Below are 21,822 nucleotides of genomic sequence, written 5' to 3' on the forward strand. Positions count from 1 at the left end.
GAGCATTAATAAATCAACATTAAGAAATTCTGGAATGAAAGGGATTGACACAGAGGTATTATGACCTTCTGCAGTGCTCAGAAGATAAAGATATCATTGTTTTGATATCTACCAAATCTCTACAGGACCTGTTTGATGAACCATATACTTCTTTGTCCACCTGGATAAAGAGTTTTATTGCTTTACAAAAATTAAGAATACACTTTCCTCATCACATGTTCTCCTGGGACTTGGCCTCTATAGCATTAGGAAAGTTCTTCTCCTCCAACCTATTGGATCTTTAAAAAGTTAATGATTGCATGTTCTCTGAGGAATTAGGAAAGAGTAATAACTTCTCTGAGGCACCATTATTTACAAAGTTTGCTTGTTTGGAGTATGGATTCCAAAAAGTTTCCAGAAGACACAATTTGAAGAAGAATAAAGCACAATGTGTCACCAAAAATGTTGAAGTTCAGGAACACTTCTTTTTAAAATTTTTTTATTTAATTTTTGGGTAGTTAGCATATATTGGTTTCCGGAGTAGAATTCAGTGGTTCATCACTTATATACAACACCCAGTGCTCATCATAAGCATCCTCCTTAATACCCATCACCCGTCTAGCCCATTCCCCACCCACCTTCCTCCATCAACTCTGTTTGTTCTCTATCAAGAGTCTCCTACAGCTTTTTCCCTTCTCTCTTTTTGTTCTTTTCCCCCTTCCCATATGTTAATCTGTTTTCTTTCTAAGATGCCACATATGAGTGAAATCATATGGTATTTGTCCTTCTCTGACTTATTTCATTTAGCATAATACACATAATATACATTTAGCTCCATCCTACAGGCTCTCTCTGTAGTTTGACTATTGTTGATAATGCTGCTAAAAACATCAGGGTGTGTGTATCCCTTCAAATCTTTATTTGTGTATCCTTTGGGTAAATACCTAGTATTGGAATTGCTGGATCATTGGGTAGTTCTATTTTTAACGTTTTGAGGAACCTCCATACTGTTCTCCAGAATGGCTGCACCAGTTTGCATTCCCACTAACAATGCAAGAGGGTTCCTCTTTTTCTGCATTGTCACCAACACTTCTAATGTCTGTACATATGTTGGAGGATACAGAAGTAAAATACAGTAAGCCTAAATGAGGAAAATGTTGAGGTACAGAGCACTGTAGGATATTGACAATAAAAATTTGTAGAAGTTAGAAGTAGATTTTTGAAGGACAGCATGGCAGAATTCTTTAGATATGAGAGAAAGGAGCAAGAAGTGCCAGTATTCAAGTTAATTGACTTAAATACTACAGAGGAACATGTGGCTTCCCAATTAATATGACACAAGTATTTAATTTCATTGATTAGTGTCCCATTTTTACTTAATTTATGTAGTATGGCTAAAACACCTAAGTGAGAACGAATGCTCATACCACATAGTTTAAAATGATTGAGAACATCAAGAATCTATGCCATAGGATAGATTCACTTTGAAAGACTAGGGGGGAAAATAGTATTTAGACCTTTATTACCTCTTAGTTATATTACTTCAGGACTTAGGAACTCCTAAAACATAGTCTTTATCTTATTACTTGCTTGCTCAAAAACCATCAATGGTTTTATTATTCAGAAATTTCCAAGTTCTCCATAAATTGGTTTCAGATTACTTTTCTTGTTTAACTTTCCTTACTCCTGTTTATAGAAAAATTGGACAGCATTTCACTCTCTGGATAGCTTTCAATTTCCCATATTCATTTCTTTGTGGTCTCTTTGTCTATTTAGAATCCTATTATCTCCATCTACACCAGCAAAAACCCCAGCTATCCTTCAAGGTCTATTTCAAATGACCTTTTTTCCGTAATGTGTATTCTTATTCTCCTAACCAGAGCAACTTTTCCATCTCTGAATTTTTTTTTAAAGATTTTATTTATTTGACAGAAAGAGAGGGAGTGAGAGAGGGAACACAAGCAGGGGGAGTGGGAGAGGGAGAAGCAGGCTTTCCGCTGAGCAGGGAGCCCAATGTGGGGCTCGATCCCAGAACACTGGGATCATGAGCTTAGCCCAAGGCAGATGCTTAATGACTGAGCCACCCAGGCGCCCCTCATCTCTGAATTTTTATTTAACCATCTTTGTATCTTTCTTAAGACACTTGTCACAAGCTGCTTTACGTTATACTTATTTGCGTACTCACCTGTTCTCTCCTCCCAGATTGTGAAGTCTTTGAAAGCAGAGAACAGATATTAATCAACTTTGAATTAATCAAGGTGATAAAAATACATTGCATTTCTGGTCCTCATTAAATATTTGTTGAATAAATGATATTTTAAAAATTATATGAGCTTTATTATTTGTAAAAACAACACCTGGTACACCAAAGTAAATAAAGACAACTACAAGGTGCATGACTGTATTTTGCTATATTTGCAGACACTAAAGAAATTCAAAGGAAGGGAGAAATTTATAGAGGTTAAAACTCAGTGTGAGAAACATCTTAGCAAGCTCGTTGAAGAGGGCTTGAGATGTAATGTAGAATGTAGAATAGTGCTACTCAATGTGTGGTCAGTGCACCAATGCAGTCCTCAAATTGTTGTTATGAGTCCATGGCAAATATAGAAATTAAGGGTAAGCATTTAAAATATTTCTAGGAAACGAGTTTTATGTATGTTGAATCTAATAATACAAAATGGGCTATATTTATGTTTTATATTTCAATTTCTATTGATTTTTATTTATAAAACTATCAACTGCAAAAAATTGGAAAAAAAGCTGGGCTTCACTTCAGTTAGTTTCAGAAGCACTGACTTAGAGGACAAGTAGAATTTATTTTATTTATTTTTTATTTTTTACATTGCCTGTCTTTTAAAAAATTTATTTATTTTTATTTTGACTATAAATGACACAGTGTTACATTAGTTTCAGGTGTACAACTTAGTGACTTTCTAGTTTATACATTATGCTATGCTTACCAAATGTATAGCTACCACGTACATTGCTACTACAATATTATTGACTGTATTCTTTATGCTCTGCTTTTTATTCCTCGGACTTATTCATTCCATAACTGGAGGCCTGTATCTCTCACTCCCCTTCACCTGTTTTGCCCAACCACCTACCCCCTTCCCTTCTGACAACCATTAGTTCTCTTTATTTATAGGTCTGACTTGGCTTTTTGTTTGTTGATCCATTTTTTAAGATTCCATTTATGAGTGGAATCATGTAAGTGTTTGTCTTTCTCAGTCTGACTTATTTCACTCAGCATTATACCCTCTAGGTCCATCCATGTTGTCTCACATGGCATGAGCTCATCCTTTTTGTGGCTGTGTAATATTTCATGGTGTGTGTGTGTGTATACACCACATTTTCCTTATCCATTTTCCTCATCCATGTATTGATAAACACTTAGGTTGCTTTCATGTCTTGGTTATTGTAAATAATGCTGCATTTAACATAGAGATGCATATATCTTTTCGAGTTGTGTTTTTGTTTTCCCTGGGTAAGTACCCAATAGAGGAATTATTAGATCATGTGGTATCTCTATTTTTAATTTTTTGAGGAACCTCCATACTGTTTTCCACAGTGACTGTACCAATTTATATTACAACCAAGGGTTGCTTTTTCTCCATATCTTTGCCAACACTTGTTGTTTCTTGTTTTTTTTTTTTTTTATTTTAGCCATCCTAAGTATGAAGTGATATCTCATTGTGGTTTTGATTTGCATTTCTCTGATAATTATTGATGTTGAGCATCATTTTATGTGTTTATTGGCTGTCTGTATATCTTCTTCGGAAAAATGTCTATTCAGGTCCTCTGCTTATTTTTTAATTGGGTTCATTTTTTTTGATGTTGAGTTATATATGATCTTTGTATATTTTGGATATTAACACCTTATTGGATGTATCATTTGCAAATATCCTCTTCCATCCAATAGGTTGTCTTTTTGTTTTGCTGATAGTTTTCTTCACTGTGCACAAGATTTTTATTTTGGTATCATCCCAATAGCTTATTTTTGCTTTTTTCCCCTTGACTTAGGAGACTTTAGTCTGACCTGGCCAATGTCAGTGAAATTACTGCCTATATTCTCTTCTAAGAGTTTTATGGTTTCAGGTTTCACATTTAAGTCTTTAATCAATTTTGAGTTTATTTTTATGTATGGTGTAAGAAAGTATTCCAGTTTCATTATTTTGCATGTAGCTGTCCAATTTTCCCGGAACCATTTATTGAGACTGCCTTTTCCTTTTCCTTATTGTATATTCTTCCCTCTTTTGTCATAGATGAACTGACCATTTAAATGTGAGTTTATTTCTGGGCTCTCTATCCTGTTCCATTGATCTATGTATCTATTTTTGTGCCAGTACCATGTTGTTTTGGTTAGCTGCTTTCTAGTATATCTTAAAATCTGGAATTGTGATACCTTTATTTTTTCTCAAGATTGCTTTGGCTATTTGGGGTCTTCTGTGGTTCCATACAAATTTTCATATTACTCTACTTTTGTGAAAAAATGCTTTTGGTATTTTTATAGGGATTGCATTGAATCTGTAGATTGTTGTGGGTAGTATGGCCGTTTTGATAATGTTAATTCTTCCAATCCATGAGCATGGAATATCTTTCCATTTGTTTGTGCTGTCTTGAATTTCTTTCATCAGGGTTTCATAGTTTTCAGAGTACAGGTCTTTCACCTCTTTGGTTAAGTTTATTCTGAGGTATTTCATTCTTTTTGGTACAATTACAAATGGTGTGATTTTTAAAAAATTTCTCTTTCTGTTACTTCATTGTTAGTGATAGAAATATTATCAATTTCTAAGTATTAATTTTGTATTCTCCTACTTTACTGAATTTGTTTATTATTTCTTGTAGGTTTTTTGGTGGAGTCTTTAGGATTTCTATGTATAGTTTCATGTCATCTGCAAATAGTGATGGTTTAACTTCTTCTTTATCAATATGGATGCCCTCTCTCTCTTTCTTTCTTCCCTCCCTTCCTCCCTTTCTCTCTTCCTTCCTTTCCTCCTTCCTCCCTCCCTCTTTCCCTTCCTTCTTTCCTTCCTTCCCTTCTTTCCTTCCTTCTCTCTCTTTCTTTCATCTGATTGTTGGGGCTAGGCCTTCCAGTACTTTGTTGAATAAAAAGGGTGGGTGTGGACATCCTTGTCTTGTTCCTGACCTTAGAAAGAAAGCTCTCGGTTTTTCACCATTGAGTATGATGTTAGCTGTGGGTTTTTCATATATGGTCTTTATTATGTTGAGGTATGCTACCTCTGCTCTATTTTGTTGAGAGTTTTTATCACGAATGGATGTTGAATCTTGTCAAATGCTTGGTCTGCATCTATTGAGATTATCATATGACTTTTAACCTTCATTTTGTTAATGTGGTGTATGACCAGTGATTTGTGAATATTGAACCATCTTGCATCCTGGGAATAAATCTCACCTGATTGTGGTGAAGATATTTTTAATCTATTGTTATATGTGGTTTGTTAATATTTTGTTGATGACTTTTGCATCTTTGTTCATCAGAGATCCTGGCCTATAGTTTTCTGTTTTTTTTTGTAATGTCTTTGGTTTCGGTATCAGGCTAATGGTGGCCTTGTAGAATGTATTTGAAAGGTTTCCTTCTTCTATTTTTTGGAATAGCTGGAGGAGAATAGGTATTAATTCTTCTTTAAATGTCTGGTAGAATTCACCTGTGAATGCATCTGGTCCTGGACTTTTATTTTTTGGTAGTTTTTGATTACCAATTCAATTTTGTTACTTGTAATTGGTCTGTTTAGATTTTCTATTTCTTCCTAGTTCAGTTCTGGGAGGTTATGTTTCTAGGAATTTGTCCATTTCTTCTAGGTTGTTCAGTTTGTTGGCATATAATCTTTCACAGTATTCTCTTACAGTCCTTTGTATTTCTATGGTGTCAGTTGTTACTTCTCTTTTATTTCTGATTTTATTTATTTGGATCCTTTCTCTTTTTCTTAATGAGCCTGGCTAAGGGTTTTTCAGTTTTGTTTATCTTTTTTAAAAACTAACTCTTGGTTTCATTGATTTTTTTCTTTTTCTTTTTTTTTTTAGTCTTTACATCATTTATTTCTGCTCTGCTCTTTATTTTCCTTCTTCTACTCACGTTGGGCTTTGTTCTTTTTTTTTTTAAGATTTTATTTATTTATTTGACAGAGAGAGAGAGATTGAGCGTGAGCACAAGCAGGGGAAGCTGCACAGGAGGGAGAAGCAGGCTCCCTGCTGAGCAGGGAGCTGGATGCGGGGCTCAATCCCAGAACCCTGGGATCATGACCTGAGCTGAAAGCAGATGCTTAACCGACTGAGCCACCCAGGTGCCCCATTCTTCTTTTTTCTAGTTCCTTTAGGTATAAGGTTAAATTGTTTGAATATTTTCTTATTTTTCGAGATAGGCCTGTATTACTGTATATTTCCCTTTTAGAACTCCTTTTGCTGTTTCAATGATTTTGGACCATTGTGTTTTTATTTTCATTTGTCTCCATGTATTTTTTTATTTCTTCTTTGATTACTTCATTGATCCATTGGTTGTTTAGTACCATTTAGTCTCCACATGTTAGTGTTTTCTCCAGCTTTTTTCTTGTGTTTATTTCTAGTTTCAAACTATTGTGTACATAGAAGATGCATGGTATGATTTCAATCTTCTTAAATTTGTTAAGGCTTGTTTTATGTCCTAATGTGATCTATTCTGGAGAATGTTCCGTGTGCACTTGAAAAGAATATATATTCTATTCTTTTTGGTTGGAATGTTCTCTTTATACCTGTTCTGTCCATCTGGTCCATGTGTCATTCAAAGACATTGTTTCCTTATTTATTTTGTGTCTGGATGATCTCCTATTAATGTAAGTGGAGTGTTAAAGTCTCCTACTACTATTGTATTACCATCAATTTCTCTCTTTGTGTCTGTTAATATTTGTTTTATGTATTTAGGTGTCCCACTATTGTGTTCATAAATATTTACAATATCAACAGATGAATGGATAAAGATGTGGTATATATATACAATGGAATATTACTCAACCATTAGAAAGGATGAATACTTATCATTTACATTGACGTGGATGGAACTGAAGGGTATTATGCTGAGTGAAATAAGTCAATCAGAGGAAGACAATTATCAGATGGTTTCACTCATATGTGGACTATAAGAAATAGCACAGAGATCACAGGGGAAAACGGAATGGTAAGTCATCAGAGAGGGAAACAAACCATGAGAGACCCTTAACTATAGGATAGAAACAGAGGGTTGCTGGAGGGGAGGGGGTGGGGGGATGGGGTAATTGGGTGATGGGCATTAAGGAGGGCACATGATGTGATGAACACTGGGTGTTATATGCAACTGGTATATTATTGAACACTACATCTGAAACTAATAATGTACTATATGTTGGCTAATTGAATTTAAATAAGGAAAGAATAAGTATATTCTCTTGTTGGGTTGATCCCTTTATCATTATATAATATCTTTCTTTGTCTCTTATTACAGTCTTTGTTTTAAAGTCTATTTTGTCTCATATAAGTATTGCTACCCCAGCCTTTTTTTTTTTTTTTGCTTTCATTTGAATGGCGAGTTTTTTTTTTAAGATTTTTTATTATTTATTTGACAGAGAGAGACACAGCGAGAGAGGGAACACAGGCAGAGTGGTGGGAGAGAGAGAAGCAGGCTTCCCGCAGAGCAGGGAGCCTGATGTGGGGCTCGATCCCAGGACCCTGGGATCATGACCTGAGCTGAAAGCAGACGCTTAATGACTGAGCCACCCAGGTGCCCTGAATGGCAAATGTTTTATCATCATTTCAATTTCAGTGTATTTGCGTCTTTAGGTCTGAGGTGAGTCTCTTGTAAGCAGCATATAGATGGGACTTGTTTTTTTCAATCCATTCCACTACTCTATTCCACCAGAGAATGAAAGAGAAATAGACAGATTAGAGACCCAGCAAATTAACCAAGTAATGTCACTCTAAAAAATGTTTGTTTTCAAGATCCATCCCCCCATTGCTGGCATTCTGCATCTATTCTGAGTTCCTAAAACACTAAATAGCTAGAAGACTAGCTTAAATATTAATAAGTTCTCTACCCACACCTACTGAAATTAGTTCCTTTTCTTCATTCTCTAATATGCTTTGCCTTGACTAAATCTGCCCAAACTCATAGGATCTTCCTCCCATTATTGTTGTCTGGGTATTTATGCTACAGTATTGTTGATGAGAAGACTTAGGATGAAAGCAAGAAAAACAAATAATGGTCATTTAGATTAATTTTATTTTAATTGTTCATTGTTAGTGAATGAAGACATTATGTTCAGATGAGTTTATTTTTTAATTATTTAAATTCAATTTAATTAACACATACTGTATTATTAGTAGAATTCAGTAATTCATCAGTTGCATACAACACTCAGTTCTCATTACTTGAAGTGCCCTCCTAATGCCCATCACCCAGTTACCCCATCCTCCCACCCACCTCCCCTCCAGCAACCCTCAGCTTGTTTCCCATAGTTAAGAGTCTCTTACAGTTTCCCTTCCTCTCTATTTTCATCTTATTTTATTTTTCCTTCCCTTCCCCTATGTTCATGTGTTTTGTTTCTTAAATTACATACATATGAGTGAACTCATATGGTATTTGTCTTTCTCTGATTGACTTATTTCGCTTAGCATAATACCCTCTAGTTCCATCCTCATCATTGCAAATTGCAAGATTTCATTCTTTTTGATGGCTCAGTAATATTCAGGTGAGTGTGCAAATATGACTCATCTATAGAGATTGTTACAAAATTGACATGCTTAAGACCCATCATTCATCTTCTGAATTAGAATTGACAAGGTTCAGATGGCTGAGTAATCAGAAAGGATGAATACCCAACTTTTACATCAACATGGATGGGACTGGAGGAGATTATGCTAAGTGAAATAAGTCAAGCAGAGAAAGTCAATTATCATATGGTTTCACTTATTTGTAGAACATAAGGAATAGCATGGAGGACATTAGAAGGAAGGGAAAAATGAAGTGGGGGAAGTCAGAGGGAGAGATGAACCATGAGAGACTATGGACTCTGAAAAACAAACAGGGTTTTAGAGGGGAGGGGGGAGGGGGGATGGGTTAGCCTGGTGATGGGTATTAAGGAGGGCATGTACTGCATGGGGCACTGGGTGTTATATGAAAGCAATGGATCGTGGATCACCACATCAAAAACTAATGATGTATTGTATGGTGACTAACATAACATAATAACATTTTAAAAATTTAAAAAAAATTGACGAGGTTCAGGCAAGCATAATTTGTAAAAAGGTCCTATTGATTTTGATATATACTCCTAGTTGAGAATCAATGATGTATAGCAATACTTGAAGTGGAGAGGTTAATTAGGAATTTGAAGAAGACAGAGAACACATTATCTGTGAAAGGCCCACCTCTACATTAGAACAAGAAATTTATATGATCTTAGATATAATATATTAAGTAAACTATGGGTATTATCCAATAAATTACTGAAAGTAGAAATCTGATATCAAGTTCTAGTTCCTTCCCATGAAATGAGTGCCTATGATAATAACATAATAATCTGTTTCATTCTGGGATGCATTTGTTCATAAAATGTTTTTACAGTGTCTTGACTATACTAGCATTCTGTATGTCCTATGTTCTTTTACATAAGAGCTTGATCTCATCTAATCAAACATCTTAGATCATTAGAAAGAACACCAAAATGCCATCTCCATATGAAAATTCACAATCCTTTGTATATCCAAAGAAGATTAGAAAATTTCCACTGTATCAGAGCTCAAGTAGGACTCTACATATGACAGCAAATGGTTTCCTGTCTTTTTTACTTTGTTTTTCTTTTCCAAATGATTCTAGAGAGTGAGGTAGTTTCTTCTATTATTTATCAGATTGTAGAATTAGATGTACCTGGGCACCTGACTCTATAGGCAGGTGAAGAGGATGGTCACATATGTGGTGTTAACAAGACACCCAAAAGTTCCTTGGGTCCCAAATCTCTCTCCTGCTTGCTTATCTTGAAATATTGTATAAAGTGAATTTTTTTTTGCTCTTAAGAATTTTTCTTTTTGGGATGTCTGAATAACAATCACATAACTTTCCCTGACTGATTTGAGAGAACCAAGTGCAATATGATATAGGTAACTGGGACTGAGGACAGAAAAATGCAAATTTTGCCTCACTCGATATTTTACCAAGAGCTAGTTCTAGATTGAAAATATACTAATCTAGACAGAGAAACATCTGCTAATTCTTCACTGCTTTAAGGGAAGGAGGTGCCAACATTGTCTGATTTTTTATTTGTAATCTGAGATATTCTCACCCAATATTGGGAATGAATGTAAATGTAGAGCAGGAGAAAATGGATGAAACAGTATCTTAGTGTAAACTTTACTTCTTTTAAGTGTACCTATGATTGTTGAAAAGTCCAAAAGCAACATAATTCTGATTTGCCATATTATCCTCTCCTACAAAATGTATCATGATGGGGCACCTGGGTGGCTCAGTTGGTTAAGCATCTGACTCTTGATTTTGGCTCAGGTTGGGATCTTCTGGTCTGGAGGTCAGGCTCTGCACTCAGTGGGGAGTCTGCTTGAGATTCTCTCTCTCTCTCCCTCTCCCTCTGCCTGTTCCCAAAACCTCTCTCTGTTTCTCTCTCTCTAAAATAAATAAATCTTAAAAAAATTGAAATAGGGGCACCTGGGTGGCTCAGTTGGTTAAGTGTCTGCCTTCAGCACAGGTCATGATCTCAGGTTCCTGGGATCAAGTCCTACATCAGGCTCTCTGCCCAGTGGGGTGTCATCTTCTCCCTCTCCCTTTCCTCTACTCTCTCTCTCCCTCAAATAAATAAATAAATAATCTTTAAAAAATAAAATGAGAGATGAAATAAAGAAAATTTTGCCTCACTTTGAGGGAATTAAGTCATTTAAAAATTTTTTTAATTTAAATTCAATGTAGTTTATTTAAATTCAATAGCCAACTATATGTTATTAAATTCAAAGCCAACTATAAATTTAAAAAATTCAATGTAGTTAACATATACTGTGTTATTAGTTTCAGGGGTAGAATTTAGTGATTCATCAGTTGCAGATAACACCCAGTACTCGTTACATCAAGTGCCCCCCTTAATGACCATCACCCAGTTACCCCATCCCCCATCCCTCCCCTCCAGGTCATTCCCTAGAGTTCAGTGTCTTTTAGGCTTACCTCGCTCTCTATTTTCATCTTATTTTATTTTTCCTTCCCTTCCTCTATGTTCATCTATTTTGTTTCTTAAATTCCACGTATGAGTGATTTTTTAATGTAAGTGTATTTTGTTCATAGACAGATTATATTTGATTCTTGAAACAACCTTGGAAGATATTATTATCTCCATATTAGATTGAATATACAAAGAAGAAAACTCAGGTTTGATAGCTTGCCTGAGGTCAGTGCAGTGGTGTAATGATTTCGATGTTCTCATCACCTCATGTCCAGTTCATTGTCTCCCTCCCTCCCTAGTTGGCTGTAAATGCAACTTAAAAGCATTATAGGAGAGGGCACCTGGGTGGCTCAATCGTTAAGTGTCTGCCTTAGGCTCAGGTCATGATCCCAGAGTCCTGGGATCGAGTCCTGCATCAGGCTACCTGCTCCGCGGGAAGCCAGTTTCTCCCTCTCCCACTCCACCTGTTTGTGTTCCTGCTCTTGCTATCTCTCTCTGTCAAATAAATAAATAAAATCTAAAAAAACCCCAAAACATTGTAGGAATGAAGAGTTGGAAGCTATGCAAAATATTCCTCATTCTATTATACAGGAATGTGTATTTCCTACCTCACAGAAATGATTCCAAGGTGACAGAATTTGTTCTTCTGGGCCTATCATCCTCCTGGGAGCTACAACTGTTTCTCTTCTTAATATTTTTGTTATTTTACATGACTGTTGTAAATAGTAATGGTATTGATAATGGTAACAGTGGGAACTGATGCCCGCCTGCTCCAATCTCCTATGTACTATTTTTTGGGCCATCTGTCCTTCATTGACCTATGCCTGACCTGTATTACCGTGCCTCGGATGTTAGGAGATTTTCTACAGCAGGGGAAGATCATCTCTTTTTCAGGATGCTTGGCCCAGATCTACTTCTTGCACTTTCTAGGAGCCAGTGAGATGTTTCTGCTGACAGTCATGGCCTATGATAGGTATGTTGCCATATGTCATCCTTTGCACTACCTGTCAGTCATGAACCGCCAGCTGTGCTTTCAGTTGGTTTTTGCCTGTTGGTGTGGGGGTTTCATCCACTCCATCACACAGGTCACACTGGTGATCCAGCTGCCCTTCTGTGGCCCCAGTGAACTGGACAACTTCTACTGTGATGTCCCATAGGTCATCAAGCTAGCGTGCATGGACACATATGTGGTAGAGGTGCTGATGGTCTCAAACAGTGGTCTGCTATCTCTCGTCTGCTTCTTGGTCTTGCTATTCTCTTATGCCATCATCCTGATCACCCTGAGAACTCGCTTCCACCAGGGCCAGAGCAGGCACTCTCTACCTGTGCCTCCCACCTAACAGTGGTCAGCCTGATCTTTGTGCCCTGTGTATTCATCTACCTGAGGCCTTTCCACAGCTTCTCTGTGGATAAGGTGTTCTCCATCTTTTACACAGTGATCACACCTATGTTGAACCCTCTCATCTACACACTCAGAAATACTGAAATGAAGACAGCCATGAAGAAGCTGAGAAAAAAGCATGTGGCATCCTTCTGCCATATTAAAGGATGAACAGGAAGAGGTGATTTAGAGAGCATAACTTTCTTGGGACATTCTTAACTCATCCTGTACATGGGTATATGCATGAAACCAATTTGATGACTTTGGCATAAAAGCCTGCATCAAAATTATAATGCATTGCTGTTGATTGCTATTGAGGCCTAGTGGCTTTGTAGGGTGTTAAATATTAAGCAGGGAAGTCAGGAGTGTTTATTGGCCCAGGAATTGAGTAGTAGGTTCAAGAGGACAACTTGAAAGACCAACTCTTCTATCCTTTGTCTATAACTAGTCTTCATTTGCTTATGTCATTTCACTTTTAAATTCTCTTCAAATGAAAGAAGGTATCCCATCTCCTTTTTTGTCCTGCTCTTCTGGGTGTAACAACTCCTAGGTCAGGAGGTTCCTTCTGATGTCCATCAGAGTCCCTTCTGAAGCAGTGTGAATCCCTTTTGTCCTGTCTCTAAGAAAGCCTGAAAACAGCACTAACCACCATACATATTAATGTTCACCTATGAACTGTGTTATATATTGTGCCAAATTTTAGAAATGCACTTGAATTCAATTCAGGTAAGTGACCAGTGCTCTTAGTGAAGTTTACATGTGAAGGCAAGGAAGCCTGGGAATGCCAGGTGCTGGAAACTCCCAGTGTCCTGCCCTGGAGGCTTCTTTAGAAGAGGCATTGCATTCCCCTTGAGTTTCTTTAAGTGGAGTTACAGCAGGGGCAAGTGTATAAGCTGGCAATAATATTAAGCTCTGAACTGTAAGGGAAAAAAAGAAATGAACCGTGGTTTAAAGTACTCATGGTTATTACCTCCAAGTCTCAAAGGTAGTTTTAGAAGTAGGTAATATTATTTAATTTCACTTTTACAAATGAACTCAGATTTCTTTTTTTTTTTAAAGGATTTATTTATTTATTTTAGAGAGAGGGAGAGAGAAAGAGAGTGCAAGGGGGGAGGGGCAGAGGGAGAGAAAGAGAGAATCTCAGGCAAACTCCTTGCCTAGCGTGGAGCCCAATGTAGTGTTCAACCCCACAATCCTGAGGCCATGATCTCAGCTCAAATCAAGAGTCTGACCGTCAACCACCTGAGCCACCCAGTTGTCCTGAAGTCAGATTTCTTAAGTGACTTTTACAAGATCACTCAGAAAAAACATCACACAAGAAAGCTAGGAATTTTGGATAATTAAGATTAAGCTAATATTTTTCTTTCCAGAAAGTCTTTGCCTCAATTAGATGGACTAATTGTATATTTTCTACTATATCTATAGAGGATCTCCAGAGCTAGGAGATCACTAAAAACCTGCACAAAAACATTTATATTTAAGGTTATCTATTTCTGACATTAGGATCTTTGCAATTTCTTATGTCAATGGAAAGGTATTAATTCTTTTTTTTTTTTAAGATTTTATTTATTTATTTGAGAGAGAGAGACAGAGAGAGAGCATGAAAGGGGGGAGGGTCGGAGGGAGAAGCAGACTCCCCGCCGAGCAGGGAGCCCGATGTGAGACTCGATCCTGGGACTCCAGGATCATGACCTGAGCCGAAGGCAGTCGCTTAACCAACTGAGCCACCCAGGCGCCTGGAAAGGTATTAATTCTGTTCACTAAATAATCATATAACTATGGGCTGTTAGCAATATTTTTATATTTGCTCACTTATTTCCTAATCAGTTGCAATGGAGAGGCTTTTTAAATTACTTAGCTGATATTCGCTGTGGGTTTTTCATAGATGGATTTTATGAACTTGAGGAATGTTCCCTCTATCCCTATACTCTGAAGAGTTTTAATCAGGAAAGGATGTTGTATTTTGTCAAATGCTTTTTCTGCATCAATTGAGAGGACCATATGGTTCTTCTCCCTCCTCTTATTAATGTGTTCTATCACATTGATTGATTTGGTTAGCCTGGTGATGGGTATTAAGAAGGGCACGTACTGCATGGAGCACTGGGTGTTATACGAAAACAATGGATCGTGGATCACCACATCAAAAACTAATGATGTATTGTATGGTGACTAACATAATAAAATTTAATAAAAAAAATAAATTACTTAGCTGAAAAACAACCCAGGAAAGAAAATATCTGAAACCCCAGCAAATATTAGGATTTACTAGGTAATTGCAATACCTGTGGTCATGTAAGAGCTTGGATGATTTCTTACTAAGATGAGTGTGGGGGGAGTAGCATCCCTGGTATGGCACACATTTTCCTCTTTCATTCCACAACATTTCCACAGAGGTCCTTTGCCTGTAGTGAATTTCCAGAAGAGCAGACAGGAGGACACTGTCAGCCAGAGAGTAGTTGTATGAGTTGACAAGATTTAAGTGGTACTGTGCAGTCAGCGAGACGTATTGTAGGGACCTGGAACTCCAAGCTTCATTTATATATTAGTAGGCTGCGACAACCTTTTTTCTAATGTTCCTTTTTTATAGCAACATTTAGAATCTTGAGATATCATTTGAATTGTCCTTTTGATATTTGGGATTGGTAGCATTATATTCAGAAAAGCAAGAATTGTGTGTATTCCCTTTGGCATTTTCAGTACTTACTTAATTATCTATATTAAACTTCTCTTTATTAATAAGCTGTTAACATTTCTGTTGGTCAGACTGTACATGATTGCTATCATCTCCAGAGTTCCCTTCTCAAATGCCTTGAGCCCACTCCCAGGGCCTGCCTGAGCCTATCCTTTGGTTCTATCCTCCCGAGGGCAGCCCCTACACTGGTATGGGAACTTTTAGGCTGAGAGCACTGTGTGTAAACTGGGTGGACAGAGCCTGGAAATCTGGCTGGGAGAGTCCATATTCATACATGAGAGACCACTTGTGTTGGGATTTAGAACCAAGAGAAGAGGTGGGCTGAGAGTGAGGGCCAAAGCTTGCTCTTTCCACACTGCCATGTCTGTGTAGAAATTTATTTTATTTATTAAATTTTCATTTAAATTCTAGTTCATTAACATATATGCAATATTGGTTTCAGGAGTAGAATTCGGAGATTCATCACATACATACAACACCTAGTGAAGGAGCTTAAGGATTTCATTTTTTTTAAAAAGATCTCATTTTTTTATTTTTTAAAGTAATCTCTACCCCACCTTTGAGGCTCAAACTCACAACCCTGAGATCTAGTGTCACATGCTCTACCAACTGAGCCAGCCAGGTGCCCCATGAAGTGAAATTCTTTAAAATAATAATTTTATAGATGGTAAGCATGTAGAGAATAATCTCTTATAAAATTTTCCAGACCGATCTGTAGATTTGGAAACATTTTTGGAAGTTAAGCATATATATTGTTAAAATTGATCCATTAAAAAGTTGATAAATTAAGCTGAAAGAGTGTCAAAATTTTTTCCCACCTCAAAAATTTATGTCACATACATACTATTTTGTATTTTCTTTTAATCGCAACTTTACCCTGTATTTGATGGACAGTTCCTGAAATAGTCAACTGTAAAAGGGAAAATACAGAATATCCCAACTTTACTTTTTTTTCCCCCCTCAAAAAGACTCAAACAAGGTTAATTTGAAGTCATTCTGGATATTTTTATTTTTAGATTTCCAGCAATGTCTGACTCTAGCCTTCACTTTTTTCCCCCTAAGTTCACTTCTCAACCAGAATCACAACTCAATTTATTCTTAAAACATTGAGCCAGATACTGAATTATTATAGTGGTATTGAAAAATATAGTTATATATTTTTTAAATGTGGTTGTCAGAAATGGACTATGAGAAGAAAACCAGAAAGAGATACTCCTCACCATTTGCATTGCTTGGATTCTAACCAGATGCAAAACTCTGACACAGCCAGCCAAGGTGGGCAGGGCAATGATATCTTCCACCTTTCTCAGGTTCCAGTGCATTAGTTAGGACAGTCTATACACAAATTATGTACAATATTTTCAGAAACAATCTTACCCCACTTAGGCTTGTAATTTTGACCCATGTATCTAACTTTCTTTTTTATTCTTGTTTTTTAAATTTAAATTCAATTAATTAACATATATTATTAGCTTCAGAGGTAGATTTTAGTGATTCATCAGTCTTATGTAATACCCAGTGCTCATTTATCATGGCCCTTCTTAATGTCTATCACCCAGTTACCCAATCCTACCACCTGCTCCCCTCCAGCAACCCTCAGTTTGTTTCTATGATTAAGAGTCTCTTATGGTTTGTCTCCCTCTCTGATACCATCTTATTTTATTTTTCCCTCCCTTCCCCTATGATCATCTGTTTTGTTTCTTAAATTCCACATATGAGTGAGATCATGTCATAATTGTCTTTCTCTGATTGACTTATTTCGCTTAGCATAATACCCTCTATTTCAGTCCACTTTGTTGCAAATGGAAAGATTTCATTTTTTTTGATGGCTGAGTAATATTCCATTGTATATATATACTACATATTCTTTATCCATCTGTTGATGGATACCTGGGTTCTTTCAATATTTTGGCTATTGTGGACATTGCTGCTATAAACATAGGGGTGCAGGTGCCCCTTTGGATCACTACATTTGTATCTTTGGGGTTAATACCTAGTAGTGCAACTGCTGGGTCATAGGATAGCTCTGTTTTCAACTTTTTAAGGAATCTTCATACTGTTTTCCAGAGTGGCTATACCAGCTGGCATTCCCATTGACAGTGTAAGAGAGTTCCCATTTCTCCGCATCCTCGCCAACATCTGTTGTTTCCTGACTTGTTAATTTTAGCTGTTCTGACTGGTGTGAGGTGGTATCTCATTGTGGTTTTGATTTGAATTTCCCTGATGCCAAGTGATGTTGAGCACTTTTTCATGTGTCTGTTGGCCATTTGGATGTCTTCTTTGGAGGAAAGTCTCTTCATGTCTTCTGCCCATTTCTTGATTGGATTATTTGTTTTTTGGGTGTTGAATTTGATAAGTTCTTTATAGATTTTGGATACTAGCCCTTTATCTGATCTGTCATATGCAAATATCTTCTCCCATTCTGTCTGTTGTCTTTTGGTTTTGTTGACTGTTTTCTTTGCTATGCAGAAGCTTTTTATCTTGATGAAGTCCCAATAGTTCAGTTTTGCTTTTGTGTCCCTTGCCTTTGTAGACATGTCTAGCAAGAAGTTGCTGTGGCTGAGGTCAAAGAGGTTGCTCCCTGTGTTCTTCTCTAGGATTTTGATGGATTCCTGTCACATTTAGGTCTTTCATCCATTTTGAGTTTATCTTTCTATATGGTATAAGAAAATGGCCCAGTTTCATTCTTCTGCATGTGGCTGTCCAATTTTCCCAACACCATTTGTTGAAGAGACTGTCTTTTTTCCATTGGATATTCTTTCCTTCTTCATTGATGATTAGTTCCTCTGCTTATTCAGGATGTCTTCTGGTTCCATACAAATTTTAGGATTATTTGTTCAGCTCTGTGAAAAATGTCGATGGTATTTTGATAGGGATTCCATCAAATGTGTAGATTGCTCTGGGTAGCATAAACATTTTAATGATATTTATTCTTCCAGTCTATGAACATGGAATGCTTTTCCATTTCTTTGTGTCTTCCTTAATTTCTTTCATAAGTATTCTGTAGTTTTTAGAGTACAGATCCTTTACCTCGTTGGTTAGGTTTATTCCTAGGTGTCTTATGGTTTTTGGTGCAATTGTAAATGGCATCAATTCCTTAATTTCTCTTTCTTCTGTCCTTTTCTTAGTGTATAGAAATGCAACTGACTTCTGTGCATTAATTTTATATCCTAACATGCCACATTGCTCAATTGGTGTATGAATTCTAGCAGTTTTGGGGTGGAGTCTTTTGGGTTTTCCATATAAAATATCATGTCATCTGGGAAGAGTAAGAGTTTGACTTCTCTGCTAATATGAATGCCTTTTATTTCTTTTTTGTCATCTGATTGCTGGGGCTAGGACTTCTGGTATATGTTGAACAATAGTGATGAGAGTGGGCATCCCTGTCATGTTCCTGATCTTAAGGGAAAAGCTCTCAGTTTTGCCCCATTGAGAATGATATTCACTGTGGGTTTTCATAGATGGCTTTTATGATACTGAGATATGTTCCCTCTATCCCTACACTGTGGAGAGTTTTAATCAAGAAAGGATGCTGTACTTTGTCAAAAGCTTTTTCTGCATCTATTGAGAGGATCATATGGTTCTTGTCCATTCTTTTATTTATGTAGTGTATCACATTGATTCATTTGTGAATGTTGAAACACTCTTGAATCCCAGGAATAAATCCCACTGGGTCATGGTGAATAATACTTTTAAAGTACCATTAGATCCTGTTGGCTAGTATCTTGGTGAGAATTTTCCCATCCATATTCATCTGGGATATTGGTCTGTAATTCTCCTTTTTGATGGGTCTTTGTCTGGTTTGGGCATAACGTAATGCTGGCCTCATAGAACAAGTTTGGAAGTGTTCCTTCTATTTTTATTTTTTGAAACAGCTTCAGTAGACTAGGTATTAATTCTCCTTCAAATGTTTGGTAGAATTCCCCTGGGAAGCCATCTGGCCCTGGACTCTTTTTTGGGGGGGAGGTTTTTGATTACTGCTTCAATTTTCTTCCTGGTTATTGGTCTGTTCAGATTTTCTCTTTCTTCCTGTTTCAGTTTTGGTGTTGTTGTTTTTTTTTTTTAAAGATTTTATTTATTTATTTGAAAGAGAGAGAGTGAGAGAAAGAGAGCATGAGCAGGGGAAGGGGGAGAAGCAGATTCCCCTGCTGAGAAGGGAGCCTGATGTGGGGCTTGATCCCAGGACACTGGGATCATGACCTGAGTTGAAGTTAGTCACTTAACCAACTGAGCCACTCGGGCATCCCACCGTTTTGGTAGTTTATGTTTCCAGGAATGCATGCATTTCTTCCAGATTGCCTAATTTGTTTGCATGTAGTTGCTCATAATATGTTCTTAAAGTTGTTTATATTTCCTTGGTGTTGGTCTTGATCTCTCCTCTTTCGTTCACGATTTTGTTAATTTGGGTCCTTTCTCTTTTCTCTATGATAAGTCTGGCTAGGGGTTTATGGATCTTATTAATTCTTTCAAAGAACAAGCTTTTTGTTTTGTTGACCTGTTGTACTGTTCTTCTGATTTCTATTTCATTGTTTTCTGCTCTAATATTTATTATTTTTCATCTCCTGCTTGGTTTAAGCTCTATTTGCTGTTTTTTCTTCAGCTCCTTTAGGTGTAAGGTTAGCTTGTGTACTTGAGATTTTTTTCTAATTTTTGAGAAAGACTTGTATTGGTATTTATTTCCTTCTTAGGACCACCTTTGTTGTATCTCAAGTTTTTAAACAGTTGTGTTTTCATTTTCATTTGTTTCCATGAATTTTTTTTAATGCTTCTTTAATTTCCTGGTTGATCCATTCATTCTTTAGTAGGATGCTCTTTAACCCCAAGTGTTTGAGTTCCTTCCAAATTGCCTCTTGTGATTGAGTTCAAGTATCAAAGCATTGTGGTTTGAAAATATGGAGGGAATAATCCCAACCTTTTGGTATCAGTTGAGACCCAGTATATGTTCTATTTTGGAGAAAGTTCCATGTGCACTTGAGAAGAATGTGTATTCTGCTGCTTTAGAATGGAATGCTCTGTATATATCTGTGAAGTCCATCTGGTCCAGTGTGTCATTCAAAGCCCTTGTTTCCTTGTTGATCTTCTGCTTTGATGATCTGTCCATTGCTGTGAGTGGGGTGTTGATGACTCCTACTATTATGGTATTATTATCAATGTGTTTCTTTAATTTGGTTATTAGTTAGTTGATTTAATTAGCTGCTCCAAAATTAGGAGCATAAATATTCATACTTGTTAAATCTTCTTGTTGGGTAGACCCTTTCAGTATGATATAGTGTCCCCCTTCATCTCTTGCTACAGTCTTTGGTTTAACATCTAATTTTTCTGATATAAGGATTGCAACCCCAGCTTTCTTTTGGGGTCCATTAGCATGATAAATCGTTCTCCACCCCCTCACTTTCAGTCTAGGTGTCTTTAGGTATAAAATGAGTCTGTTGTCTACACCATATGGATGCTTCTTTCTTTTTTATCCAATCTGATATTCTGTATCTTCTGATTGGAGCATTTAGCCCATTTACATTCACAGTAACTATTGAAAGATATGAATTTAGTGCCATTGTATTACCTATAAAGTCCCTATTTCTGTAGATTGTCTCTGTTTCTTTCTTGTCTGTGTTACTCTTGGCCTCTCTCTTTGTTTATAGGATCCCCCTTAATATTTCTTGCAGGGCTGGCTTGGTGATCATGCCACCATTTTCTGTTCTCCCATTTCTCTGTGGATAAGGCTTGATGCCAGTCTAATGTTCCTACCACTGTAGGTTAGAAACCTCAGATTCACTTCTCCGTACCTCCTACCTTGCAAAAAGTGGCTTTTCAACTTGTAAAGTTCCAGATATTTTTTTTCTTACATCTCAGGTTGAATTCATAGGTCATCAGACTGATTTGATAATTATCTAGCTAAATTCAAGGGACCAGATGAAACGAGGTCCCCTACACTTCACCATCTTGCCTCCCTTCCCATCTGAGTTTTAGTAAAATTTAAAATGAAATTTTAACTGAAAACAGTTTAATAGTTTTATAAACTAATATACTTGGGCTAGTGGTGCAATATTGTGATACTGAGCATCACCCACCTTCCCTTGCACCAACTTTGAATAAATTGTACAAAGCTGTAAAAATGGCCTGCATATTTTTAACTAGTAATTTACCAATTAGCCTTCAATATAGTTTTACAAGGGGTTCCTTAGTGGGAACTATACTTGCATTTTCTCTGCCTAACAATATTCTCCAGATGCTACCTAATCACCTGGCCAGCCATTCCCTCAGGGCTGTGATGATGTATAAAGATTGCTGGCAGAATCTCTCTCTTGGCAGTCAGGAATATAGAAGTAAAGTCTTACAGTCCAGATCAGAAGCCATGGCATGGCTATAAGCTCATTAAATCTTCCGAGAGGAGGGTGGGGGTGGGGATAAATAACGTAGGACCCTTCTCAGTCTGTAGGCATAATCCTTTTGTGAAATGCGACACACACTTAAGAGAAGCATCAGAATATAGATTTCAATCTTTTAGCATGAATATCTAGGTACAGATCCATTTTCCATCTCAGAAAGGTTTATTGATCCAAGAAGATCTCATATTGTTCAAATCC

General features: G+C 36.8%; 1 protein-coding gene across 1 annotated transcript; it reads left to right on the forward strand.

The window, feature by feature from the left end:
• Positions 1-11,709: 11,709 nt before the first annotated feature.
• On the forward strand, positions 11,710-12,769 carry LOC118003521 (olfactory receptor 4Q3-like). The gene is given in 3 exon segments (XM_034994580.1): positions 11,710-11,895; positions 11,897-12,457; positions 12,460-12,769. Coding segments are annotated over 3 exon segments (1,005 nt in total). The 3' UTR covers positions 12,718-12,769.
• The last annotated feature ends 9,053 nt before the right edge of the window (positions 12,770-21,822 follow it).

This window comes from Mirounga leonina, unplaced genomic scaffold, assembly GCF_011800145.1.
Source record: "Mirounga leonina isolate KUSES-001 unplaced genomic scaffold, KU_Mleo_1.0 Mir_91, whole genome shotgun sequence".
Lineage (NCBI taxonomy): Eukaryota > Metazoa > Chordata > Mammalia > Carnivora > Phocidae > Mirounga > Mirounga leonina.